Raw genomic sequence first — 27,275 nt, forward strand, 5'->3', positions numbered from 1 at the left:
AGTAAATCTGTTCACTTTTTGCATTTTTACCTCGTGAAAAGATACGTAATAGGCCCCCTGGCCTTTGGGCGACCTCACATGTTAGTACTCACCCTCCCTTTCTCTTAATATTCTAACTGTCCTTCAATTTCCCTTCCTACTCTTCTCCCTCCAACCCCTCCCTTTTCTCCGCCTCTTTTCTAATATTTTCTATCCATTTCATTACTTCTAGTCCTTTTCCTTCCTCTCCCAAAAATTCTTTTAACTGTATCTCGCTTTTTGTCGCTTCACATTCTTTTAGTATATGTTCTACGTTCTCCTCTTCTTTTTGGCATATTTTGCATCTTCTATCCTCTTCCTTTTTCCAATGTTCACTGCCTTTCACCTCACTCCCGCATCTGTATCTGACTATCAACATTCTATCCTTTTTCTTCTTCTTTCCTAGTAAATACTTTGGTAGCTCCTCAGTTAAAATCTCCTTATAGTTACTATCATGGTGTAAGTAGACAGGTGAAGCATTCCCGTCACGTGCGTCTGTTGTGCGGGAAATATTGTGTTTAACTTTTGCGAATTTAAGGTAGGCGTCTCGCTACGTGCTAGTCATGTGACTGTTTGTAGGTTTTTACGTTCAGAAATATATTTCAGGCAATTTTTGCTAAGAGAAAAATAATTTGATGACGTATGGTGTAAAATTTCATACGTGACAAAGTATGTTATTTTTTCCAAATTATGTGATTTTTTTCATTTGACTTCGTTTTGATCGGCTGATCATGCGAGTCGTCGAGAAAGGTTACAAGTGAGAAAAATACATTTCGATTGAATTTTGACAATTACTGAGAAAGGGTTTCAAAACGCATGACAGGGGTGTCAATCACTATCAGCCAATCATGTTCGACCGGCGGCTGTCTGCTGAACGCGTAGAGCTCCTACAGATACAGACACCATAGCGCATGCGCAATGCGCATATGGCTTCTGCCTTCTGCTTTCTGCTTATGGCTCCTGCAATTTTTTGTACTGTTAGTACTGTACATACATACATTTGTTGGTTTAAGTTCAGAGTAAGTTCGGTTCCACTTCTCGGGACGAGTAGGCCGCACCGTCACTCGTCACTCGTCAGTACATTTTGGAACGAATCTGACTTATCCCACGCCGACGTGCTTGTCGATCGACAGCCACGCTACATGTGACCGAGACAAGGTTTATCTCCTGGAACGAACGAAGAGATATAATAGGTACGTACAAAGAAATATTACGGTATTTAATTAAGGACCACTATTTCCAACGTCTGCTAACCTCTAACCGAGTTAACTTTCAGAATAACCAGTAGAAGTTGGTTAGTCTGAAAGTTAACGGTTTGAGGTTAGCAGACGTTGGAAATAATAGAGTCCTAGGAAATAGCGGTTAATTTCATAAATCATAATCCTCATTAAATTTGTTTTGCCGAATAGAGCGAAATGGATAAGAAGACTTCGCGTAAAAAGGGTTTTAAACGTGACAGAGATGACGGCAAAGCTGAGAAGCGGTCGAAAGTATTATACAATAGAAAATTCACGGCGCCTTTGAGAAAAAAGCGAAAAAATGAGTACGATCCTGAGGAAGAGGCTAGGTAAAAACGTTTGGAAAATGAGACGAGCGTGATAATCTTTTTGACGCGAATGTTTAATGGTACATTTAATTTGCAGGTTAGAGAAAATAGTCTTTGGCGATCCGAGCGATATCATAAATAACTTATTAAATAAGTCTGAGACGAAGGCAAAAGATGAAGCCGTTGATGTTTCCGAAACGATCGTAAACGATAGCAGGGATAATGAGAAGGACAGCGAGGACAGCGAAGTTGGCGAGGCTGAATCAGATCAGGATACTTCAGTTTCAAGTCGTAACGATGATACGAAGTCGAAGGAGAAGAAAGCGGCATGGATAGACGAGGACGATTACAATTACACGTAAGAAGAAATATCTTTTGATACGTGTATTGTATATTTTTCCTTTATTGTACGGACTTTTATATTTTCCAACAGCGTAGATACAGCTCTGAATATGCAAAATCGCAAATTACCGTGCGAGAGGCCGGAAAAATTGTATAGCACATATTTGAAGAACAGATACAAATTGTTCGTGGGCACGCCCAAGTGGGCTGAACTCGAAAGAAAGGATGAGGATGATGACGACGACTTGGATAGCGATATCTTGAAGGTACTTTGGTGTCTTGGAATTCCTCTTCGGCTCAATGGATCGTAATCTTAATATTGTTTCCCATATTTAGCACAGTTGCCATTTGGAAGCGCCGAAAGTAAAGAATCTACTGAAAAACGTTATCGACATTAAGGCGCTCAAGGCTTTGAATAGAAGCACTCACACGGAAGGCCCTATTATTACCAGCGTAGAATTTCATCCGTCATCCACTGTGGCTTTGGTCGCTGGTACATCAGGCGTCTTATCCCTATTTCAGGTATTTAAATGCAAAGATTTCTTAATTTTAAATACAGGAAGATGTAATCGAATATATAGCGTGATAAATCTTTACAAGCTTTCTGCTTGTATTTTTCTTCAGATTCTGTAATCTTATTATTTTACGTTATCTCGATTTAAAAACATTACTTGAGAAATGTATCTTTAAACATTTTAAACTTGAACTCGCCTTTAAGAAAGCGAGCCTTTAGATAAGAATTTCTCCCGAAGTTAAATCAATTGAATTATTAGAACGTTCGTCGATTATTATTAATAATAAATTGTTTCTGTTTTACAGGTGGATGGACATACAAATGAAAAATTGCATAGCGTGCAATTTGAAAAATATCCAATTAGCAAAGCGACATTTATGAAGGAGGGAACAGAAATTTTGCTTGGCTCCCAATATTATCCGTATTGTTATACTTATGATTTGATGAACGACAAGACGTATAAATTACCTCTGCCACATAAGATTACAAACATGAAGGTTTGTCGAATCATCGATCTGTCATATCAGAAACAACTTTTGTAGATTGAAGGCTATATTTTGGTATTTCCAGCGTTACGAAGTATCCCCTGATGGCAAATTAATAGCCTTGTGCGGAAGATTGGGCGAGATATATTTGTTACACAGTTTTACTAAAGAACTAGTCTGCACACTCAAGATGAATTCAAAATGTAGGGTATTGGCGTTTACTCCAGACAGTAAAACGCTTATCACGCACGGTGGTGAGTAGGCTTGTACGATCTTCTGTATACACGAGATTTCTAGATTAGTATGGCATATCTTTTTTCTTATTCAAACCGCAGACGGCAACGAGATGTATATATGGGATTTGAATACTCGCACGTGCATCAATCGTGCCATAGATGACGGATGCTTATCTTGCGCATCGCTCGCCGTGTCCCCGAGCGGTCAATTTGTGGCTACGGGCAGCGCGCAGGGTGTGGTTAATCTGTACAACATGAAAACTGTACTGGAGAATCAAATCCCCGCGCCTGTAAAGATAATGATGAATCTCGTGACTAGTGTTACGAGCCTGAAATTTAATCCAACTTCCGAGATACTGAGTGCGGCATCGGTTGACAAACACAATGCATTTAGGATGTTGCATCTACCATCGTTTACCGTGTTCTCGAACTTCCCGACATTTCAAACCATCATAGGAATGTCACAAACGATTGATTTTTCCCCTGGCAGTGGTTATCTCAGCATTTCAAATAGAACAGGTTCCGCTTTACTGTATAGGTTGAGGCATTATGGAAATTATTGATTGTATTCATAAGAGAATTTTTCTAATGGCTTGTATACAGTATAAAAATCTGTATGGAATATATAAGATTTGGTGTAATTAAATTTTTTTATAGGTATATCTTAATTGCTTTATCCTACTTACTGCTATTAGTTTATTCGTACAATTAATTACACAGTATAGGTAAAGCCACGGTCGTAAAGCTACGCGACATTAGAAAGATACTAGTGCTACATTATACATACGCTTAAACAAGAAATTACAAAAATTTCCACACACGTTCAAAAAGCAAAATTGTACATATTTTTATTTATAGTATCACATGTCAAGTTATACTGTTGTTTCAAGATCATGCAGTAGAAACGCATTCGTGCAGTAGAAAAAAAAAATTAATCTTTTTATTCTGCCTTTATTAAAAGTAAAGTGCGTAATTTCTTCGCATTAAAGCAATTTTTCTTTTTGAAGAAAGAATTTTAGAAAAGTGATAAATGTGTTACATTTAAATCATCCTCACTTCATTAAGATAAAGTTTCTTAACATTTAAATATCATTTTTCGAATATCGCTTTTAAAAGAGACACAAAATGATTATATACAAATAATACATCTTGCCATTATGAAAATTCTTGTACAAAGTAATAAAGACTATAAGCTATTTTTTCTTTTTTTCATTTAAACAAATCTCAATACGCGTGCAGTCTAATGGATTTTTGCACGTTACATATAATACAGACTTTGTACGCATTGCAGTTCTCCTATTTACCGCGTATCTAATTGCAATAAATATTTTTTTTTATATCTTTATTAATATATTTGTACTATGAGTAAAAAATGTTATATATAGGTGTAAGAGTTTTATAAATAAATCAGGCTCAAATAATATTTCACATGAATGTTTAGAAAAGCAAAATGACTAAGAGCCGATTTCACAGTCTCCGATTAATGTGATCCTCCGATTAAACTCACTCTGCATCTCTTTCTAACTGTCCTAGAAAGAGACGAAGAGTGAGTTTAATCGGAGGATCAAGTTAATCGGAGACTGTGGAATCGGCCCATAATGTGCAATGAATGACATATTCCTGGATATATACGAAATGTAACGTCTAAGTTACAAATTTATCTTATAGAATTGTGGTGATTGTCACCATTGGTCATTTGTCGCTTGCATGTTCATTGAAAGTAAATCATCCAGAACTTCGTATATATTGCGCTCCGTATACATTTCTAAATAAGTAATTTAGAACTCAATATTTCTAAAATAACATGTACACACGCATACATACATACATACACATACTGTTTCGTTATTACATCTCGATACTTTTTTGTTCGAAAAACATCGAGTCGTTACGAGCTTACTTAGCAAGCTGCGGATTATCATAATTTAATATATATATATATGTGTGTGTGATGTACGTTATATTATGCGTGCGCGCACATAAATATACACACGTACACACGTTTTCATGTATGTACAGTTTTCTAATCTGACAGTAAAGGAGGAAAATGATTCTTTATATGAAAAAGCAAGCAAAGACAATTTTTCAGATAATTTCCGAAAAATTAACTGAAAATTGGAAAGTTAATATATTTATGCTTCTTTGCATAATCAAAATCATCTCGACAGAGAGAAAGATAGATATTAAAATAAGTATAAGAATACGGTCTTATTAAAAAATAAAAATAAAAATGATTTTAATGTTTTATAAACTTTTTCGATAATTTAAATTATTTTAAATAATTTTACTCAACAGAATGTTTTGTATTTATATATTGATAACCGTCAAAGAACTGTTAAAGATTATCATTTATCGCAGTTTCTCGATTTTTAGCATTACATATAATTATGGATTATTTAAATTAGAATTTTATTACAATATAATTAAAGAATATAATTTTGTATAATTTATCTGCTTTATAATTCGCGAAAAAGCTTCTTTTCAATAGTTCATCACTTTTGCAATCAAAAGATAAATAAGAGAAAAACAATCTTATTAATTGCATATATGCATATGTAGAGTCAATATATGGTGTCAAACGAATAAATCTAGAAATGATAATATAAGAATTCTTACGATAATAACAAAAGCCTTATATTTGTAATCCAGTTCATTAAAGCAGTGGTACTCACTAACACGATATACAATGATAGTGAGATAAATACTCGCATCAAGCAAAATATAACGAAGAATAAAGTCGAGGATTCGAAAATCTAGTGCATAAACAAAACAAGATGACGTTTTACACAATAATGGCGTGATATTAGATATGTACCACATCTCACAGTAGCACTTCAAGGCTAAATTACAATTATAAAATCTTTCCTAGCGTTTACAAAGACTCTGAGGACATAAGAATCCTGTAATATTAGTTGGTAAATTTATGCACACTGTCCATTGTACCTTAACCGTCTATATATTTTATCTTGCTTGAAATTATGCGAGTGATTAATAAGATCTTGTTTTTTTCTCTTTATTTTCGATTGCTAGAGAGGGCCACGTTTGAACCAAAGCATTTAATTTCAAATAAATTGTTATAGTCAATAAATATAATACAAATTTAGTATTAATATAAATTTAGCATTGTATATTTAAATGTTTATCCAGATATATCAAATGGTTCTCGTTGATTCTTCTTGTCTCCCTCCGTCAATTGCATATCTCAGAGCCTGATAATCATTAATACATATATACACGCATACATATATACATATAAACGTACGTACATATATGTCTGTGCGCGCGCCCGTCCGTGCATATCGTATATGTATAACATATACACATAAAATATTTTCTACCGTACATAAATATACATTTTATTATTCTCGCGTAACGTGAACGCTTCAAATCTACGTCTCTTTCTTGAATTTCAATGTTTCCCTATCAGATTTCTCGTTTTTCGCATTCCTTTGGTGAATTGGCGTGAGAAACACTAGCTATTGGTCCGTCGCGGTCGTCGGGAGAGCGCTCGTATCCCCGTTGCCGCTTTCAACTATGAGCATCACAGTCTCGGCTGCACCCCTCACACATTCTATCTGGTGGCTTCCCCAGTCTTTACGTTGACAAAACGTCGAGCAATACGGTGTGCGTCTGCATAGAGAGCACTCTGCGAACGCTTCTCGATTACAGTTGGCACACTGAAATTATTGTACATATTTTTGTGTTTATTATACTTATATTTTTTTATTGTAATTATTATATTTATATTTATGCTTCAAAGTAGATTTCAAGTAACTAATAACTCTACAAACCATGCAGTTTGTGCATAATGATGCCGAGTTTCTGCTTGAAATGAGGTCAGTTGAAAGTTGTAATCTTCCAATCTTAATTAAACACTTGTGTACAAACGAAGACTAGAAACTTTATCAAATCTACTTCGGCACCGAAACGTGCATTAAATGTGAACCAAATTGTTGGTCTGAATTGCCTAATTTTATTTATACTTATAAAGTTTGAAGTTTTCGAATTATTTATAAGAAAAGACGGTTATAATAATATAAAAATTGGAACGTTGAAGATAGAACACAAGCGAAAAATATTTTGTCCGCAAAGGCATATTTTTTACCTTTTTGTTATGCGAATCAGACGCCGGTTGTAATCCAACGGTTTCGATTACATCCGCCCGTCCGCCGAGTTGCGCGACCAACGCCTGCTCCCTTCTCTGCTGCCTGTTCAACTCCTTCGCTTCTTCCAAAATACGTCTAAATTCGTAAGCCAACTTCATCATTTTGCTCGACATTTCATCCAGTTTCTTAAAGACGTCATCGCCTTGACCGTTTTCCGTTTGTGCATTCTGCACAACCGTGTCCTGTTCCTGAGATTGCTGCACGACCAGTCCATCAGCAGAAACGAACTGCGGCCAGACCTCTTTGTCAGGCACAACAACCTCGTCGCCGCTCTCATCGTTATTGCTGCCGTCACGCGAAGTCTCAATCTTGTGCTTGCGCGAGGGAGTTTCTCCATCGGATGAATCCTTGGGTCTTTTTCGACGTTTGTACGGAGTGAAGAGGCGAACTGGTCCTGTCTGTGAATAGATCAATATTATACAATTTAAACTCAAATATATCGAGCATACATACATTTCACACATTGGAACATGCGGAACACGAATATTGGGCTCGCGAGTAATCTACTGATCCGCTTACCGCGCTGTCGTCATCGCAGCACGCGGCACAGGTACAGGAGGTAGCGTGAGGTTTCAAGATCTGTTCATCGATAAGAGTCTGCAGACTTCTTCCACCAAATCGAATGCTACGTTTCCAATCTTTGCTGGACGCTCTGCCGCAAAGGGCCTCGAACTCGCTAGGCGTGTACCAATCCGAGCCGAGCTTGATACACCGTCCTCTACCGCCGGAACCGAATCTACTCTTGTGCAACTCCGCATTCGTGTTCTTACATCTGATAGGTAGCACCGCCAGATTCGCCGAATCCGACCAGCTGTATATCGGCTGAGAGCTGGGCGTCGACACATGTATCTGCTCAGATTCCGTTTCATCCGTGCTGTTCTGAATGACTATGTGAGTCGCCTTCAGCTCACCATTCCAACGCAGAGGATCCGAGTCCTTGTCGTGACGCGATTCGCAAATGAATCCGTTGTCGACGCATAGCATCTGCTTGAACTGCCCTGAACCTGGCAGCTGTAAATGAAAAATATATCTCAAGTATGTACAATTGAAAACCAGCGCGTTCTTTTTATTTTACTCCTAAACATATGTGTTTTGCAATAAGATACAAATTTTTAGATGCACATTATATTAATTAAAAAAAGCTTTACAGCTAAATAAACCAGACACTGTGCTTGCCCAAATCAATCTTATGTCGAAATACAAAGACAATTAAGTTCTGCGGCAATGTTTCATTTCAACTGCTGTTGTTATTTATATTGCGTAAGATTAAAAGGATTGAGCCAGAACACTTTTGTAGAGTGTCTCTGTCCAATCTTAAATGACATAAATAACAAGAATTAATAATCCAAGTATACGACCTCATCTTGGCACAAAATTTGCGTTAAAGAATGAAAACTAATATGTTGAGCCTGTAAATTTTTTTAAAAGGTTAAAACTCGTGCTAAGCTTCCCACGACAAATTGAACGAGGGACATCGTCGACGGGACGGCACGCCGTACAAGCAACGCTTCCCGTTGCCACCGTCATCGGGAACGATAGCAGGCGGGTGGGAAAAAAAAAGCGCCGCGTCCGCCGACGAGATTCCCCGCGATTCCTCGAGAAAGCGTGCCGGCGACCGCTCACGACCGCTGGCCCACGGGCGCACCTGCAGCTGATCCGAAGTGATGACGTTGAAGGTCGTGCCATTGGTCGAGTTCGCTACGCCGATGATGGAGCCGACGGGAAGAGAGACCGGCACGCCGACCCCAGGAACGCCCGGCACGCCCGACACCGTAGTGACGCTCGCCGTGACCGCGACAGGATGTGCCTCGTGCTCGCTCGTCAGCGCGGCCGCCTCCTCGGTCTCGCTCGTCAACGGTTCGGACATGTCCGGTAGCACGGCGACACTTTCCGATGTTTGGCTCTCCTCCATTTCGGCTGTTCTCGCCTCGTCTCGCCTCGCCTCGCGCCAAGCCACGCGCGCGCGCTCGGTCTCGTCTCCTCGCCTCTTCCACCTGCTCCTTCTTCGCCGCGTTCCGAACAGTTCGTTTCAGCACACACAAAGAGCGCGCGCGAGTCGCGAAGAGGAAGCGCGTACGTACGTGTGCGCACCGAACGCTCGGCGACGCTCGGCGGGCCGCCATCGAGCCTCGGTCAGCTTCGGAATGGTAGACGAGCACCACGTAATGGCTCATTGCTCCGTCTCTTTCGCGCACGGGTAGGATCGAGCGCGCGAGAAAGAGACGGAACATTTGTCGCCGTCCTCGTTTACTATTCCGAAGCTGGCCGAGCCTCGCCGAGCGCGTTCCGAGCACACGCACGTTGCGTGGCACACACACATGCTTTCTCTTCGTGTGCGTGATTCCCATCAGCTCCAGCTCTCTCTCGAGTCTCGAAGTCTCGAGTAATGGCGCGTCCACACCTGAGCACGCTCGGATCCGAGCCAAGCCGAACACGAACGAACGTACTGGTGTGGACGATGATCCGAGGCAATCCGAGACCCGAGATCCGATCCGCGCCGAATAGGCACAGATCGGCCAGACCCAGGCCAGACCGTTCGCCGAATGCGCTCAGATCGGTCCGCGAGTCGTGGATCAGATCCGAGCTTTGCCATTCGTATGAATGTGTGTGGACGGGCCAGAGCGAATGTTCAAAGGGAAAGCCCCTTGCACAATGCCAGGCAACGGGCAATAGGAACAGGAAATAACAAAAAAATCGTTAATTACAACCTAAAAAATTCGAATGCTATGATTGGTTGGCAACGGGCAATATAGGCACAGAATTTCCAACGTGACGGAAACTCTTCTGTGTCTATTGACGTCTATTGTCTGTGTCACTCTTTCTACATTTATACATGATTTCTGATTTCTATCTCCTGTTCCTATTGCCTGTTGCTTGGCATTGTGCAAGGGGCTTAAGCCGTTTTCGGAGGAAGAAATTGAAGAAAATTCATCTTCGTACAGTAGGTCACGGAAACTGACAAATGCATCTTCCGAGTCTTCGTGCGCCATGTTCACTGATGTTCACATTGTTCACTAATTCACTACCTGCCGAACGTCTGGATCACTTCCGAATACTTCCGAATACTTAGCTTCGTTTGCCGCGTTTGCGTGATGGCGTCGGCGCCGCGGCGCCGCACAGCGACGGATTTCTATCCTCGATTCGGAGACGATAGAAATCCCGAGCACAGCATGATCTTCTCTTGACCCTCCTACCCCGCTCATATTTACATGTATTATTTTACATATTACGCAATATTACGCCATATGTTGTTCAAAAATAAATAATGAATTTTCAGATGTTCCTGTATTTTAAATAAAAGCAAATATGCGTATTGTGTGTGTATAATGTATAATAGGGGTTTTAAAAATTATCAGACGCTTTTAAGCGGAGATTGTGAAATTATATAGGGGAAAAGCTTGAACTGCAGTACTTTAGCAAATATATTTTTATATATATATATATATATATATATAATTCATAATAGATTTGTCAACATCTTTAATAAATCTTCATTTTTTTTATCTTTCTCTACACTTATTTTATGCTTCTTTGTTTTAAACATGATGATTAATAAGGATAAGAACTTTTTCTCATTTTACTATCTCACTGATCAGTAAGCAAAATGTCAGAATTTATTAATAAATTGCGTATTGAATAATATTGTGGATACAAAAATAAACCATTTTTTTGACATGTAAAAGTTAGGCAATGTACAATTTCCTCTGTAGATAAGACGATTTAATTAGCGTTCTCCCATATGGTACATTTTTTCATGTTTTACGCCAATTCTTATTGACATTTGAGCTAGCCGATAAATTCATGATAATATGTATATTTATAATGTTCAGCTAATACACTAGTTCTTAAATTTTAAACGGCGTCAACGTACTCTCGCTTTAGCTAGAATCCGTCCACTGATGCCGTCTCGATCTCGATGTGCACGAAAGGTGCAGCTTGAACTATAGGTACGTATAGCCACGCGAATATGTCCGATAATAACTGTTTCGGTGATGACCACGATGATTTAGCTAATCAATTTCTTGCGCAATTTATTTTTGTTAAATATGACTACTAGATAAGAATTGAGAATTATTTAATTATCTATTTAATTATTTAATATTACGCTAATTTAATACCTTGAGTAAAACAAATAATATATTGTGTTTTAAACTTTTCATCCTGGAGCACTATTATTTATCGATTTAATTATTGTGCTTACGGGAGAAGGCAAGCTCACAACAGTACTTATTATGTCGACGAATCATTGGTAGGTGTGTCTAATGTTCATTGCATAGTAAACCACGAAGTATACCAAACGTTTGCAATTATAGGAGATTTATTGAAATTTTACAAATATACTTATATATATGTACAAATTATACTAATAATTGTTAATTGTATAACACAATACTATATATAACACATTTCTTTGCATAAATTATAGCTTTAAAAATTGAAACAACGGAAGGTACATCAATTTAGATATTTGCAAATGCGGAGTAAAATATTTATTTATTCTATTGAAGTTATTTCAATCGGTAAATAAAGCGTTATGCTTTACTTACCGATGCTCAGCAAAATGCGTTGTGTGTCAAGAGATTTTCCTGAAAACCGCCAACGATAGAAAACGATAAAACATTTCTTATCGTTTTTAATATAGTTAGTGAATCGTTTATTTACATAATCTATCAGAAATTCACGTTACAAAATACTTGGGATCTTATTGTAAATGTCTTATCAGCTGCACATCAGTTTCTATCGTTTTTAATATGGTTAGTGAATCATTATTTATTGAAAAGTTCTATGATTATTCATTGCATATTTTACAAGTAACATAATTTTTTCCGCGATTTGCGCAAACGGCTCCACTGTGCGCCGCGGCCGCAACACCGGAAATATAAGTTGGCGCTGCAAGTTTATATTTTTTAATAAACTATAACTCAAACGATTGCTCCCTAATTGCTCCCTCAGAATCAACAATTGCTCCTTTTTTAAAAGTATTATTTTTTAAGATATTAAAAAAAACGTAAAATTTATAATTTTTACTCAAAAACATATTTTTAATAACTCTATGCAATTAAATCCGGCATAGAACGATTGCTCCTTAATTGCTCCTTATTGCTCCATCATAATTTTTATGATTTATTGCATTTTTATTGAAAAATTAACAAATTAATCATTTCACAAGTGACGCCGCCGCCACTTATCGGCCGCCTGGTGGTCAACTATATGGCTCGGCAGCCATTGGCGGAAATATTCAAACGTAATATAATAGCTCCATTGTTCATAACTATATCTCAAAGAGTTTAGGCAACATTTCCTATTGATTTTCAGTAGAATAACTATTTCTTGCTTCGCTCTATTGGGATTTTCAATCGCTCCATTCGTATAATTAATTTTGTATGATATTTTAGCAAAGAACTGTTTATTTTCTTGGAAAAATACATTTCTCACAGTCTTCTGCAAGTATATCCAACATAAAACGATTGCTCCTTAATTGCTACGTGTTGCTCCATCATTACCTTAATGATTTATTGCATCTTTATTAAAAAATTAACAAATTGATTATTTCACAAGTGACGACGCCGCCACCTGTCAGCATTGTGCATGAGCCCTTATTGACGTTAGGCTGAGGGTGCTATTACATGGAGCGCGGAAACGCGGAACAGAATAGTAACCATAGTAACTATTATAGATTCCGCGTTTCCGCGAGTTGAGTCCCGCACGTTTGAACGGAAAAGCGGAATCCGCTATTATCGTGTATGTATGTACCCTGGCTTGCATAAGATACTTCATAATAACGGTAAAAGGGTTTATTTTTTATAAAATTTTGAATTTTTTGAAAAATGTGGCAGTCCTAACTTTCGCAAATTTTGAGATATTAGGTTATTTCTAATTGTATTATATTTTTCAGTCTTTTCTATCCCTATTTCATATATAATTCTTTAAGATTTGGTTGATTAGATCCAGCTTTATATACGCGATCAAAGATCCATATATGCGAAGTCCATATGGACCATATGTAGCCTGAACTTCCAAAGTCAACATCGATTTGACATTGCGTCAATTGTAAAACTTCACTTGTGCTACTAAGCTGACCTTTTTTAAATTCATATAAAAAGGTTAAATTTTTAAAATTAAAAAAAGTGTGCAAATTAGAAACTTGCACATTGCTTCCTCATTGTTATAGATCGCTACCATTGCTTCTATTTTATTTCGCTTATAAAGCTCTCTCTATGAGGAAGACAAACTAATAAATATACTAATAATTATGCATAAAATGAAATACAAGCTTCTTCATAAGAGGAGCTTTGTGAGCGAAATAAAATAAAAGCAATGATAGCGATCTGTAATGAGGAAGCAATGTGCAAGTTTCTAATTTGCACACTTTTTTTAGTTTTTTATTCTTTTTTTTTTTAAATTTAAATTAAGTAAATCTAATTTTAGTAAATATATTTACTAAAAGTAAGCACATTTTTTTTCTCAGTGTAGAAAAATGTCAAAAAGAGAAGAGCATTGGGTTCTGCCGAAGACGCCGGACGCTGGCGCTGGACCGTCGGAGGTCACTCCCGTGAGTAATTTACATTACTCTCCCAAACCTTGCCGCGACAAGTAGCAATCTCGTTCACCATGCCGTGGCGCGGTATTTATTCAATAAGAATTGACTACTAATTTATTTTCTATAACGCATCAATTTTGCCCTCTAATCTTTCATAATTTGTTTAACCATTACTAGACATTACAGAGACACCCGCTTTGCGCGCGCTATTTGGCTCTAACATTATACTATTAATTATTATTACATTAGTCGTAAAAGAAAGTTGCACGAAATACACACTGGAGTTTGAGAGCTCCCAGACTTATTTTAAGTATTAATTGTTGCAAAACCAACAAACAATTGATTGCTTTGGCAGTTGCTAGCTATTGAAGAGACTTCAAACTTTTTTTTACAAGGCAGACGGTCTTATCTCCTTTATTTATTTATTCTATCAATGGTAGAGTTTCAAACTTTATCTGGAGTCAAGACCCCAATGTGTATACCCAGGATTAAGACACAATTTTATTTAGTTATTCACTTTTCACCAATTTTGTTAAAATTATAAGTAATAGACATATATTATGAGAACTCTAGAAAACGTATTGCACATAATTTTTTTATTTCACTTCAAATGCCTGCAGAGTGTCCTCTTCGGCCCGTCGAATATTGTTACAAGATGTCGCACGAATTTCCAAATGAGGAAAATATTATTTGAATGGACCATCGAAAATTTCAGTTTATGCTACTTAAACATTCTAGACTCTTCTATATTCCCAGAAGGGGTCAATGAAAAAATAAAATGGTGCCTGCAAATGCAAGGCTTGCGCGGGTATGAATGGCTGTCACTTACTCTCTGGTGCAGGACGTCACAAGTTGTAAATGCCAAACACAAATTTTCCATTCTCAATGCCAAAAAAGAAAAAAAGGAAATAATAGAAAGTAATGATATACTATCGTATGCTCTCGACGGAAACCACTGTTGTAAACAGTTCGTCAGGAGAAACTTTCTTCTGGACAAGGTCAACGGGCTGCTGCCAGACGACAAACTCACGATATTCTGTGAGATCAGCGTAATTGATTATGTAAGATCCAGTTACAATCCAGTAACGATACCGTTTAAACCCGATAATGTCGGGTTACTGCTTTTCGAAAATCCGGAATTTTCCGACATAACGGTTTGTGTCGATGGAAGAAAGATTCAGGCGCACAAAGCAATTCTCGTTGCACAAAGTCACTACTTCTCGAGAATGTTAAAAAGCGAAATGTCGGAAACACAAAACAATTACGTGACAATTGAAGACATAGATTATGGAACCGTTAGAGAAATGTTGCGATTTATTTACACCGGCAAAGTGGAGAATCTCGAGAATCTGAGGAAAATCACGGACTTGTTAGTCGCAGCGGACAAGTATGAGTTAACGAAGCTAAAAGTAATGTGCGAGAAAATACTTTGCACACGGTTAACCGTTGAGAACGTAGCAGAGATCCTCATACTTGCCGATTTCTATAGGGCCGATTATCTGAAGGCAGAGGCGCTAGACATCATTAAATCGTAAGTTAATGTCGCGAAAGAGAACGGTGCCAGATAGAGGACCGTGCATGTTATCAGCATATGTGGAGGAAATGCGCTGGCAATGCACGCAAAGCGAAGACCATGTCCATGTATTATACTTCGCTTTGTGTACGTTGCCAGCACCATCCTTTACATATACTGTTAGCATGCTGCACGGTCTGCCGTCTAGCATCACTAGAGAGAATAAGTGCGTGCTTGCAACGTTGCAACGCACACGCGTCAGTTCATCGACTAAAATATAAAAATTTGCTTTTTCAACGATCAAAATTATATTTTTTGGCTGTGCGGGTAAACCCAATGGAACTTGCGATCTCTAATCCGTGCTTTTGCAGACATCTGACGGATGTGCTTAATACCGAGGGTTACAAGTCATTGGCAAACTCCCACCCACACCTGATGTTAGAAACTTTACAAGCTTTATAGACCCAGAATATCGACTTCCCAGGAAATGAGTGAAACAACGCTGAAAGCAGTCACCGCTCACCCCAGGTACGACCTTTACATCGCTTCCACCATTTTTGCATTCCTCTTGAACCTTTGTGTACAGTGAAATAATGATGTATAGTAATGCCAAATAAATGCAGAGAAGCAATTTGTTGCAGAGACGGATGAAGTTGAACTCGCGCGCGGCACCGAGTTGGAGCGCATCGCCAAATTCTGCGAACTTAATCCATAATCTTCCGCACTTCCCAGGTTTCCTGGATACGTTCGATTATTTTGCAATTAATAAAAGCTTACTCGCATCCGGGCAATTTAGTTATCGTTCTGGGAATTATGATGAGAATTACATTAATGGAATCACACTTAATGTGAGAGAGACGTATACAAATTGATCTCTCCTCACCTTTATTTTACTTGAAGTTACTATATAGTTTTTGAAATCTTAACACAAGCTATTTTCGAGACAAATAGTCTGTATGTAGTATAAATATCTCTCGAGAGAAAACTCGTCGATTTCGAAAACAGAAACGTGCGCAACATTGACAATATTCAGCAGAGAAAGATATTAATTTTTCCTTCAAGACACGCGCGAGTGGGAAAACGCGCGTGAATAATTGCTTTCTCCTTGATTTGAAATATGTAAGATGAAATATTGTTCAAAATGTTTCTTTATTCCTTAAAACTTTATTCTTTTGATTTTATCAGTTTCCATGTAATATTATTTCATTTCAGAATTATGAATAGCGCTACAAAAATTCTTATTCTATTGTATATCGAAAAAAATTAGGATTGTTCTTGCTTTAAGTAATTATAACATAAAAAAATAATGCTTAAAATTTTTCTCTGTCGTTTAAATTTATTCTTTTTAACCTTATCGTTTACTATGTATAATTATTTGACATATTTTTTTAAGTTTTAGATAGTGCTACACAATTTCTTATACAATTATATAGGAAAATACTAGAATTTAAATCGCTCTTGTTTAAAATAACTAAATTATAATGTATTTACATTTTCAAGGAACAGAGTGTTAAGATTTCCAGTGAGAAATATATAGTTCACGACGTCGAATCAATGTCGATAATTATCAACGTCGAGTCAGGTATAATCAGTCAAAAAGTTCGTCGATCCACAGTGATTCGACGTCGAAGACGTCGATTAATTCGATTTAACCAGCTGTCAAACTCTTCAAATTAACGTTAAATCGACGTCACCTTTCTGACTGGGTGCTATACCTTTAAATCCTTATTTTTAGCACTTAATTATTAGAACATTTATCGAATATTAAGAACTTTAAAACTTCATTATAATTATATTAAAAATGCGTCAAAAAACTTATAAAATATTATAATCTGATACAATCCGTTCGTCACAAATTCAGAAATATATACCTACACGGAAAAACCGGTTTTGCTGAAATATGTAAAACTTAGGCTAGACATACATCTAAAAATAATTACGTTGAAACATCAAAATAATTATGTAGGACACTCAAACATGACAATGCTGCAAAAAGTTTAGACATTTTTGCAATTTGTTTGAGTGTATATAATTAAAATTATTTATATGGTTGAACAATTATTTTCAGATTTGTATGACACTAAACTAAATCTTTAAGTACTTCAGCAAGACAATTCCCTGCATTACATAAACTTTTGTTTACATGTAACAACACATAAGAAATTTGTTTAAGAAATTAGTTTAAGAATAGAAAGATCATGAATTCCACATATAAATTTTGTTCGCTAAATTGAAATATCCTTTATATTCGACCGTGCTCATGATATCGTTAACAAACTGGCCGCCTACTCCGTCAGTGGAAAAACTGTGGAACTGATGGTGCCTTCTCGGCAGAGGCTGAAAATCATATAAATATTTCTTAAAGTTTAAGCAATTTAAACCGTAATCATAGTCTTGATTAACGCTTAAGTAAATGTGTTAAGATTTATTAATTTAATTTACTTAAATTTAATATTTACAAATGCTTATATTTTGACATAAGCGAATGATACAATTATGTTAATTAATAAATAAGAAATTCAAATTTATAACTAACGGTAGTTTTTGCTGGTGATAGGAGAGAGTAATTTGAAGATAAATAGTCTCTGTTATCCACTTGTCCTGCTACATATGTGCAAATTACTTACAGAATCGTAACGTTGTTCCTCATACAAAATATCCGGTTCGGTGTTAATAATTGTACCAACAGCTATCAGATCTGATTTAAGTTGTAGGTCGTGACATTTAAACCATCTAGCGAGATCGATAAATGATGACACCCGCGGCGGATATTGTTCCGGCATAACGTTTTGTGCCACTCGTCCATTTCTCATCTGAAGAACACCACCTAAAGCTGCAAGATCAGGCACAGAAGATAATACAAACATTTTTTTATTTATTCTCTTAATCGATTATAACTACAATAGATTGAAATGCTTGTTACCAATAGTACGATCCTCTTCATAGAAGTGTCTGTGGAGAATGCTTTGAATTATTGTTATAATATCAACAATGGACTCGCGACCCTTGGCGCGCACTCTGAGAACATTGCCCTGCTTGCCCTCGCTGATGAAAAAATTGCCCATAAGGGAGCATATCATTTGGTCGGGTCTAGTTAACATTTCTATCCTTGTCTGTCCGTTACTTGCGTCTGCGAAAACAATGCGACTCCTATTGTTGATAAAAGCAGGTGCTCTACATCGCGTCCATAATGAGCTACAACAGTGATCGGGTTTTTGACAAATAAACGTAAAAAGATGAGATTTGTATTAAAGCAAGTATTAACAAATCATAACATACTATCATAGAATATTAAAACAACGATGGTAGATAACAATAAATCAATTAATATAATGCACAGTTTATCGCACAATTTATTGTCTCTCTTTATTCTGCCAGTACAATAGTATTTAAAAAATTATATTATCATACTTTTGTGCATAAAAGGTATTTATAAGACATACGTGTCCGTTATAAGGCATGTATGGTTTTACTGCGTAACCAGACCCGAAGATGAAAGAATCGTGGCCAGCTGATAATAATATCTCACACCTTTTCCCAATATTCCAAGTTGATTTATTAGGTCGCGGGGTCGGTATAATGTTTATATAATCACCGACATGTATTACCGACGGACGGCCGCTTAAACCTGTATTTTAAGAAGAAAATCGTTTTCTTAGTGAAATATTACGTATCTTTCTTAGATTTTTCTTACCTATTCCGGTAAGATTGAAAGGTTTTCTGGTTAGACAGGGGCAGGCACTTATATCGACATTCACCTCGCGGAAAGCGGGACGCATTCCATTCTGTAGAACTATTATTACATAGTATATAGGAATGTGATATATAAGGGCATGAAATATTATATATATATATATATATATATATCTGAATTAAATTATGAAAATTTATATACATACTTGTTGCGACTTCTGAAAGTGTAGTAGGCGGTAAGTTTATCGAGTCCATAGAAAAATTTGCAATCCAAGAATTGCCGTTTCCTGTCGCTATAATGTTTACTTTGAATTTAAACGCAATGCTACTAAATATTCATGAAAAACACATAAAAATTGGTAATTTGTTAAATTAAAAAGTATTTTTAACAAATTATCTAAAATCTAAATCACATATTAATGATATTATTTAGAATAATTAAAATACGAAAAAGTGATAGCTGTTACATTATGTAATAATAAGTATGATAAAGATTATTGTAATGAGCTATTAGAGATAATATAATAACTTAATTTTTATGTAAATTATATAGAAATTAGTTTTCCCCTAACAAATTCTATAAAAAGTAAGGACCATTAATGTTAAATAACACGTACTACGTTGATTAAGTAGCAATCTGTTATATTGGCGAAAAAACTTAATTTATAAAAATTGCACAAAAAGCAATATGTACGTATTACTTTTATAGTTATATTTCTTTTATTCATTTTAAGGCACTCTTTGTGTGATTTGTTACATATGTAATTTCTTATTGGAATTACTACGTAGCCATAATATGGAAAATATAAAGTATGCTCAGTACATATATTTTGATGATAGTACGAATAATGTATCATTTAGTCTTTGCAATATTGTAAAAGCCATTTTGTTAGTGTGTATTATATTAATATTGATATGTAATATTAATAAAGCAAACGCAAGTTATGTATTTAAATATTATGTTTTCTCTCCTTTTCTCTCCTTCTCTCTCTCTCTCTCTCTCTCTCTCTCTCTCTCTCTGCATGTGTGTGTGAAAAGGCTAGATTACATACCTATAAAAGTGTTATTATATAATTGCTGAATATTTAATTTCTAACTAATTCACTATCAACAGGCACGTCTATCCTTTCGCAGTCTGTATGAATATGAGAATAATAGAAGGCACTTTGTCAAGAACGTTACTCTTAAACAGAAAACAACAGTATAGACAACAGTAAGAGATCATAGTGGGGAAAGTACGGTGGGTAAAATAGTAATAGTTATTTTTATTTTAATGTATTTGACTGAGAATTTTGTCCATTAGGAGAGAGCCAAATACTTCCATAATTTTAAGATTTAAACAATATACTTGTATAAAAGATCCAGTTAAGACATTAATTGTTTTCATCATTATTTTATAATTTTCTTTATATCTATTTTAAATATTTTTTAACAAATGCATATATACATAAAGATTCTCCTAAAGTAAAACGGATATTCGTATTTTATGAACAATTCTGTATTTATTTTTAAATTAATTAAAAATATTAGAAAAATGTTGAAAAAGTAATATTTTTTTATATAGATATTTGTGTAACATCTAATAAAAACATTTTTATGTAAATAGTTAAAATATATTATGCACTTTAAGGAAACGAGTAAAAAAATAATTGAAGTTTAAATGAGTATGTACCTTTTTTGCGTCGTTGAGTAAGAAAAGGTATCATTGCAACAGCAATGCATGATATATCGTGTTACTTCTACTAGTGTTTCGACTTTTTCATGATTATCTTATTGTAAACAATACTGTGTCTATATATTCGAATATATATATATATATATTGTTTTTCTTTCTATTCATACTTATATTTGTTGAAATAAATAATATCTAATAAAACGCATGTAGATCTTTCTTTGTACTTATACATTTAAGCGACGGTTATATTATTGCATTTGTAGTGTCACGCTTTTTCTTTCTTGCGCGAGGCGCAAGACGGATCAAAATGGGGAACGGGAGAGTAAGGATGACGGGTTTCTCGAGCTGTTCCCTCGCACAATTTAAAAGCCACATATCAAACGAAAATTAGGCATTATGTTCGCGTCCACCAATTTCTAAAAAGCGTGAAAATCTAGACACGAAACGACGGTAGCCAATTCGCGATAGCTAATTCAGTCTTTCGTGCGAGGAGACGGCCAGCTCGAACCTAACGGTAGAAGAGCAGAGTGATGCTCCGGCAGTGCTATAATTTCGGCGGAGAGACGGTCAAGTAATTCTTAAATCACCAGATTTTTAGTAACAATTATATATATTCTCATTTTCCATAAGCTGCATTGAAACTGATCGGCATGCAACCTATCGGCGATGATTTTATCTCCGAGATCGCGAAAAGTTCTTATATAACAACAGTGTACCAGCCGCGTAAAGATCGCTGTTCCCACGTGATTGAAAGTGGGCGACTCGCGTCGCACGAATAAAGTTAAGACAATCTTTGAGAAAGGTTACACACACACACACACACACACACACACACACACACACACACACACACACACACACACACACACACACACACACACACACACACACACACACACACGCGCGCGCGCCAAATTGGACCATGAAAGTGTTTAGAATCGTTAAAGTACAGAAAACTAATCCCGCTTGCTAATCTTGATCTGTATCTCGTTTAAAAAGTGTTGCGTAAAAAAGGGGATGAGGTTTATGTAAAGTGACTGAGATTCGATAGTTCACACAATTCTTAGATACGCAAGGATAATGTTTTATAAAATAACTTTCTTATAATATGCACAAATAAGTTTGTTTTTATTTCCAAAAAGTCATATATTTATAAAATATACAGTTAAAGTATTTACAAAGGTATCTCGTAATGACCCCATGGCAACGTCTCAGTAGAATTAGGTACATTGTATCGTTTATCGTCACACGGATTTAGAGCGATTTTCCTATTAGTTATGGTATAATGCACTTCGTCCAGTTCGGACTTTACGCTAGACTGCTGTCGCGTCGTTTCAATTTCATCACGCAGACACAACGTGTAATCGTCAAACGTTATCTCCTTGGCTACGACGTTGCTCTTGATCTCGCTTTTGATCTCGTTTGTGTCTTTCTTACCATCTACTCGCAAGGCGTACATCTTTGCCCTAATCCCGACAAATTCAGTCATAATCGCACCGTGATTTTTGTCCTTCATTAAGCCCGGTACTTTTTCATTGGCGATCGGGATACCGTACGCATTATCGACGGCGTAATCGCTCGTATCGTATTTGTCAATGTCGCGCTTCATAGTATCGTACACATCGTCGCACTCGATGTGATAAATTAAACTATCCGTATCAGTGTACATAACTTTACATTTTTCGCGATATAAAGGTAACATATACTTGTAATGGAATTCGTACAAACAGGTCTTGGCTATGTCGAGGATACACATACCTACGTAGATCGGTTTGTTGAACTTTACCTCGAGTTTTTGCATTTCGATCGCGACAGCATTTTCCGAAAAGACGCTTCGACTGCGAAAGTTTGGTTTCGCGATCATTGCCTCCGCGCCATATCTCCCGTTCCATTTCGTCACGAGTCGTACGTCGACGTGATTGCGCACGTTCTTCGTAAATTTGCTGAATAACGCAATGTTCATCGATTCGTACAAATTTTTCTCAAAATCGTTCTTAGCCAGTGTTCCAAATTTTGTATTGTGCTCAATATAATCGCGAAGCCATGGAGATTGCGCGAATTGCAATACGCGGTGGATCTTTGTTACGCGAAGGCCGTGACGAATACATTGCTGCAGGTTGCGATAATGTATAATATACTGCTTCTTATCATATAGAGTTGCGAGGAGTTTGTCCTGCCGCTTACCGGGTGGTTTATCGCGCGTCGGACAAAACGGTAAGTCACTGTGCGCGTCGTGCAGATATTGCGGATACTCCAAGTCGACCTCGAGAATGTAACCCGTCGGCGAGTCTAGCGCAACGGTTGTCACGTCAAAATCGGAAATGTTCTTTAACCATCGAAAATCAGTGTAAGGCAGTGGTTGGCACATTGCCCAACCGTACAAATTGTTTATATCGAAATACATCAAGTACGACGATGGTTTCGATGAGTCGTACGACTGCATGTACTTATTGTTGGCACGCGCGTATCTGTTGGAACATTGATTCAAACCGCCGCGTGTACCGCGTTCGATGAACATGACCATGTCAATATCGATAAGCAGTGCAAAATTGACGCGCGTATGCTTTAACATCGCATCCCACGTAAAATCGGATAGAGTGCAGTAGTACGCGGGATCGAGTTTATAACTCGAGATGCAACTGTCGCGAAAGTTTTCAAACATATCGGTCAACAGCAAGACATCAGTTTTCAGATATAGATCGCTGTACTGGCCGAGCGTTTGAATGGAGAACCGCTGCCAGACGTTGACGACGTGCGCGTAATCGCTCTCGGATACAGTGTCATCAGTCGACGAACTATAAAACGATTCGCGCGGTGGTAAGCATTCCTCCAACTTTTCGACACAGTCGATGTACTCAAACGGAAACACGCCTTTTCGGATCAGTAAATCAAAATGTTCTCTAGGCAATTTACAAAATTCATTTTGCAAGATTCGGAGCTTGTCCTTATTGAGAAAAGATACCGATTTATCGAGACTGGTCTTGAAAAATTTACATGAATCGATAAATCGTAATTTCATGAAAGTTTTCTCATTATCGACGGTGCTTTTGATATGGAAGTTCTTCGTAAAAGATATGTATTTTTCCTTTGTTATGGGAAGCACTTCTACACCTCCTTCATATGCTGTAGTTATTTCATTAATAATAAAATGTGCATCATAGCCCGATAAATCATGAAAAACTATGGGAATGCATTGTAAATCTTTGTGCGTGAAATCTGTCGCGGGAAACCTGTCATGTACATTACCGGACAGAATAGACTTTACGTTACGCGCTATTCTTCTAAGTTCCTCGGCGAACCACGTGAGGCAATCTTTATCGCGACGAAACCGATATACGGATAAAGAGTCGTCATAAGCGCAGCGCACGTAGTACCCTATGCTAAATATTTGATGATGCTGATACGTAGACGTTTGCGCATCACCATCCGTCTTCTTTAGGGTGAATTTCAGATCGGCGTACACCACGAAAGGAACTCGATATTTCCTGTTGTCATTGTTGAAACTCAGCCACCTGAAGGACTTGTACGGCAACTTGATCGCACAGTCGTTCATCTCTCGACAATTCGCAGGGTGAGCTGCCAATCTTGCGCTCGAACTAAAGTAGTGTAAACAACTGCAAAAAATATAATTTTTAAATTTTTATACAGAATATAAAATATTACATAATTTTATTGAAATGCCGCGTTGTCAATTTAGTTTTCTTTCTGGATTTCTTTCTTTTAAAAAAGCTTTTTTCTGGCTTCTTTCTTATTAAAAGGTTTTTATACTATATTAACAAGTATGTGTGTATGTAAACGATTTAGTTTTTAACAAATATTTCAGCTAGTCTACTAGCTAATTACAAATTCTAATTACATAAAATATGTACTATTAATTGAAAATATTTACATTTCAATTATATATTATACTTATTTTCAGTCGTGCCATGTGCAAATGCGGATTATTTATTATTCTATCGCGTCTATCGAAGAGGGTGCCGTTATTCTACATATTTACCTAAACTTTTATTGAATTAGTAAATTAGTAATTAAATACAAAAAATTACTAATTACGTAAAAATTTATCATATTTAGATAGAAGTGAATTATGCATTACTTAACAAATTGGTAATTGGCCAGACAAAAATTTCTAGTTACGTGAAAGTCGAAAATAAGTTAATTTCTTTTTGTAAATTGGTAATTAGTAAAAATAAATTGCTATTTACTTGAAAATTAATAATTAGTGAAGAAAAATTACTAATTTTTTTGATAATGAATAATTAGTCTCAGATAAATTATAATATAAATTATTTATATTAAACCAATTAATATAATTTTTAAAACAATTAATTTACTTGAAACTAATTATTCATTATTGAACAAATTAATGTTTCCAATTGCCATTGAGTATTTGTATTTGTATTACAGTAGAGTGCTTCTAACTAAGTATCTTTTTCACTTGCTTTTTTATTCTAACGTAATGATGTGATTACTGACAAATGCAAGCAGTGAGAGATAAACGTGAGAAAAGAAGTTAAGTTTAAATCATGTCATCTGATTCTCAAAATCAGTGAAAAATAAAGGAGTTAAAAATAGAAACATTTTACTGTGTTTTTCTAAATCTATAAAATTTAACTATTATTTAGCTTTTTTTTAAATACTGTCTATAGTTTTTCTTTCTTCTAATTGTTGGCAATACTGTTAAAATGTATCCTCACCGATCGCAAAAGAATTTTTTCTTCTTTTCCTTGCTCACTTGCGCGCTTACGAGACGGGATAGATTTTTTATCCAAGCGAAGTGTCCCAAGTTGTTATTTCGCGTGTCCTGCAGGTACAACAAATTGACGTGCTTGTCTTTTTTATCATCGGCGAGCCGTATTGGTAAAATTACAAGTTCCTCCTTCTTCTCGACACAATACACGTTGATGGATATATTATTGAAACGTTCGAACGTTTTAATCTGACTTAAGGTCATTGGGAATTCAATTTCTTGAAGATTGAGCACCGATGAATAATGGGGGTAGGAGGATTCCCGTTCTGATCTTTTTTCGGATGGATGCAGAGCGGCCACCACTGACCACGCGAAACACGCATTGTCCTGAGAACGCACGTTGATCACCGCTTTCTTCAGCTTTACCTCTTGCGGCAATTCTATCCAACATCCCGCGTGCATAGGCTGGTACTTGTTCACATTAACGATCAAATTAATTATACGCGACAACGTCCACCCGCTGTCGCGTTCCTGAAATTCTTCCAGAGATGCTAAAATGGGCTCGGCAACGTGCAACTCGTACCATTCTCGCAAATCGGACAGTCGAAGGAGTTCACAGTTTTTCGTGTCGACACTTTTTTTCGCACGCTTGTCACTTGTCACAAACTCACCGTTAAATACCGTGTTTAATTTGATATTGGCGTGCGTTTGCATGACATTCCGCACACTATCGAGTACGATGTCCCTCGCATCTTCAAGAAATTTGCGCGGTTCAATGTGCTTGGAGTTTACTACCGCACCGGTCAATATACAGCCTCCGAAAGCGGTATCGATCTCATGCCATCTGAGTACCGCATTATCATCATCATCATCATCCTTTCGCGCACCTGCACGTTCGAAACGTTTACGTATCGAATCTATCAAATCTTCGAGTCGTGCGATACGAGTGATTAGCGAATGTTTGATCCCAAATGACAATCGCGGCTCTTCAGCTTGGCTATGTTCTTCTTTCAACGACTCGAGATACTCGTTGCATCGTTGCTCCCACACACAGAATTCTTCCTTTGAATTTAACAGAGCGGATTGCTCTAACAGGTTCAACTCTCTATTTTCCATGTTATACCGTCGATGTTCGCGAAGTAACCGCGAGTGAGAGAGGTTTGGAGAGGAAGAACAGAGCTAGGTTAGGTTGCGAGTCTCCATCAGAGATTGAGTCTTTAACTATTTAAATTATTTACACATATGTGTACAAATGTTCAAACACCGCGGTGACGCGGTACGCGAGAATGCAATTAGATTGCGAGAGGCGTTGCGGCGCGATATTCCTGGCGCAAAGATTAAGCGCGGATTTACGGTCGTACACTGCGAGAACGGAAAGTGCAGGACAGTGCAGGAAGTGTTCGTTGGTTTTGTTTTCATTTCGCGAGGCTGCGAACAAGAGAAACCTGAGAGCGGCCATCCCGCTTCGGGGGACGCCTGTTCTAATGCGCCCTATGAGTGGACGTCAACTACGTCAAATAGAAAGAAACTATTTATGCAGCCTGTGCATAAATTGCATGAGCTGCATAAGCATAGCATAAGACCGCTGGACCAATTAAGGCCATCGCACACAAAATGCATAGCTTAGCGTAAGCATAGCATAAGACCGCTAAACCAATGAGCATCCAGCATAAAGTCGCCATATTGATTTACATAAGATGCTCATTGGTCCAACGGTCTTATGCTACGCTTATGCTAAGCTATGCATTTTGTGTGCGATGGCCTTTAAGCATCTTATGTAAATCAATATGGCGACTTCATGCTGGATGCTCATTGGTTTAGCGGTCTTATGCTACGCTTAAGGTGCCAATTCATGG

At 37.0% G+C, this 27,275-nt stretch overlaps 5 protein-coding genes across 6 annotated transcripts; 2 read left to right on the forward strand and 3 right to left on the reverse strand.

The window, feature by feature from the left end:
• Positions 1–940: 940 nt before the first annotated feature.
• Positions 941–3,801, forward strand: Wcd (U3 small nucleolar RNA-associated protein 18 homolog wicked). Its single transcript, XM_077412873.1, has 8 exons — positions 941–1,211; positions 1,428–1,585; positions 1,662–1,922; positions 1,998–2,172; positions 2,243–2,428; positions 2,726–2,917; positions 2,991–3,159; positions 3,241–3,801. The coding sequence occupies exons 2-8, from the start codon at positions 1,434–1,436 to the stop codon at positions 3,702–3,704; spliced, it is 1,599 nt and encodes a 532-aa protein (XP_077268999.1). The 5' UTR covers positions 941–1,211; positions 1,428–1,433; the 3' UTR covers positions 3,705–3,801.
• An 8-nt stretch (positions 3,802–3,809) lies between these two features.
• Deaf1 (deformed epidermal autoregulatory factor 1) lies at positions 3,810–10,312 on the reverse strand. Its single transcript, XM_077412874.1, has 5 exons — positions 10,248–10,312; positions 8,953–9,310; positions 7,827–8,318; positions 7,247–7,705; positions 3,810–6,818 (listed from the first exon to the last, which is right to left on the reverse strand). The coding sequence occupies exons 1-5, from the start codon at positions 10,295–10,297 to the stop codon at positions 6,618–6,620; spliced, it is 1,560 nt and encodes a 519-aa protein (XP_077269000.1). The 5' UTR covers positions 10,298–10,312; the 3' UTR covers positions 3,810–6,617.
• A 3,470-nt stretch (positions 10,313–13,782) lies between these two features.
• On the forward strand, positions 13,783–16,278 carry LOC143900937 (speckle-type POZ protein B-like). 2 transcript variants are annotated; one of them, XM_077412735.1, is made up of 4 exons: positions 13,783–13,860; positions 14,469–15,379; positions 15,733–15,889; positions 15,990–16,278. In XM_077412735.1, the coding sequence occupies exons 1-3, from the start codon at positions 13,786–13,788 to the stop codon at positions 15,821–15,823; spliced, it is 1,077 nt and encodes a 358-aa protein (XP_077268861.1). In that variant the 5' UTR covers positions 13,783–13,785; the 3' UTR covers positions 15,824–15,889; positions 15,990–16,278. The 2 variants fall into 2 exon arrangements, with proteins under 2 accessions (XP_077268861.1, XP_077268860.1); XM_077412734.1 differs by having other exon boundaries at positions 16,003–16,278.
• Positions 16,279–16,743: 465 nt separating this feature from the next.
• On the reverse strand, positions 16,744–21,694 carry LOC143900873 (ester hydrolase C11orf54 homolog). Its single transcript, XM_077412611.1, has 6 exons — positions 19,261–21,694; positions 19,056–19,154; positions 18,754–18,989; positions 18,285–18,606; positions 17,989–18,194; positions 16,744–17,698 (listed from the first exon to the last, which is right to left on the reverse strand). The coding sequence occupies exons 1-6, from the start codon at positions 19,307–19,309 to the stop codon at positions 17,558–17,560; spliced, it is 1,053 nt and encodes a 350-aa protein (XP_077268737.1). The 5' UTR covers positions 19,310–21,694; the 3' UTR covers positions 16,744–17,557.
• Positions 21,695–21,842: 148 nt separating this feature from the next.
• LOC143900936 (uncharacterized) lies at positions 21,843–26,802 on the reverse strand. The gene is made up of 2 exons (XM_077412732.1): positions 25,427–26,802; positions 21,843–24,343 (listed from the first exon to the last, which is right to left on the reverse strand). The coding sequence occupies exons 1-2, from the start codon at positions 26,533–26,535 to the stop codon at positions 21,904–21,906; spliced, it is 3,549 nt and encodes a 1,182-aa protein (XP_077268858.1). The 5' UTR covers positions 26,536–26,802; the 3' UTR covers positions 21,843–21,903.
• Between the last annotated feature and the right edge of the window lie 473 nt (positions 26,803–27,275).

The sequence above is a fragment of the Temnothorax americanus genome, unplaced genomic scaffold, assembly GCF_048541705.1.
Source record: "Temnothorax americanus isolate GAGA-0224 unplaced genomic scaffold, ASM4854170v1 Scaffold31, whole genome shotgun sequence".
In the NCBI taxonomy this organism is placed as follows: Eukaryota; Metazoa; Arthropoda; class Insecta; order Hymenoptera; family Formicidae; genus Temnothorax; species Temnothorax americanus.

Bases quoted from the DNA above. Each gene is read 5' to 3' on its own strand.
- Wcd (XM_077412873.1), top strand. From the start codon at position 1,434: ATGGATAAGAAGACTTCGCGTAAAAAGGGTTTTAAACGTGACAGAGAT. The intron at 1,923-1,997 runs GTAAGAAGAAAT...ATTTTCCAACAG, and splicing joins GAGGACGATTACAATTACAC to CGTAGATACAGCTCTGAATA. The intron at 2,918-2,990 runs GTTTGTCGAATC...TGGTATTTCCAG, and splicing joins ATAAGATTACAAACATGAAG to CGTTACGAAGTATCCCCTGA.
- LOC143900873 (XM_077412611.1), bottom strand. From the start codon at position 19,309: ATGGACTCGATAAACTTACCGCCTACTACACTTTCAGAAGTCGCAACA. The intron at 18,990-19,055 runs GTAAGAAAAATC...CTTAAAATACAG, and splicing joins TTTCAATCTTACCGGAATAG to GTTTAAGCGGCCGTCCGTCG. The intron at 18,195-18,284 runs GTAACAAGCATT...CTGATCTTGCAG, and splicing joins TGAAGAGGATCGTACTATTG to CTTTAGGTGGTGTTCTTCAG.
- LOC143900937 (XM_077412735.1), top strand. From the start codon at position 13,786: ATGTCAAAAAGAGAAGAGCATTGGGTTCTGCCGAAGACGCCGGACGCT. The intron at 13,861-14,468 runs GTGAGTAATTTA...AAATGCCTGCAG, and splicing joins GACCGTCGGAGGTCACTCCC to AGTGTCCTCTTCGGCCCGTC. The intron at 15,380-15,732 runs GTAAGTTAATGT...GTGCTTTTGCAG, and splicing joins GCGCTAGACATCATTAAATC to ACATCTGACGGATGTGCTTA.
- LOC143900936 (XM_077412732.1), bottom strand. From the start codon at position 26,535: ATGGAAAATAGAGAGTTGAACCTGTTAGAGCAATCCGCTCTGTTAAAT. The intron at 24,344-25,426 runs GTGAGGATACAT...TATTTTTTGCAG, and splicing joins AAAAAATTCTTTTGCGATCG to TTGTTTACACTACTTTAGTT.
- Deaf1 (XM_077412874.1), bottom strand. From the start codon at position 10,297: ATGGCGCACGAAGACTCGGAAGATGCATTTGTCAGTTTCCGTGACCTA. The intron at 9,311-10,247 runs GTACGAAGATGA...AACGCGGCGAAG, and splicing joins GTCAGTTTCCGTGACCTACT to AAGGAGCAGGTGGAAGAGGC. The intron at 6,819-7,246 runs GTAAAAAATATG...CAATAATTTCAG, and splicing joins CTGATTCGCATAACAAAAAG to TGTGCCAACTGTAATCGAGA.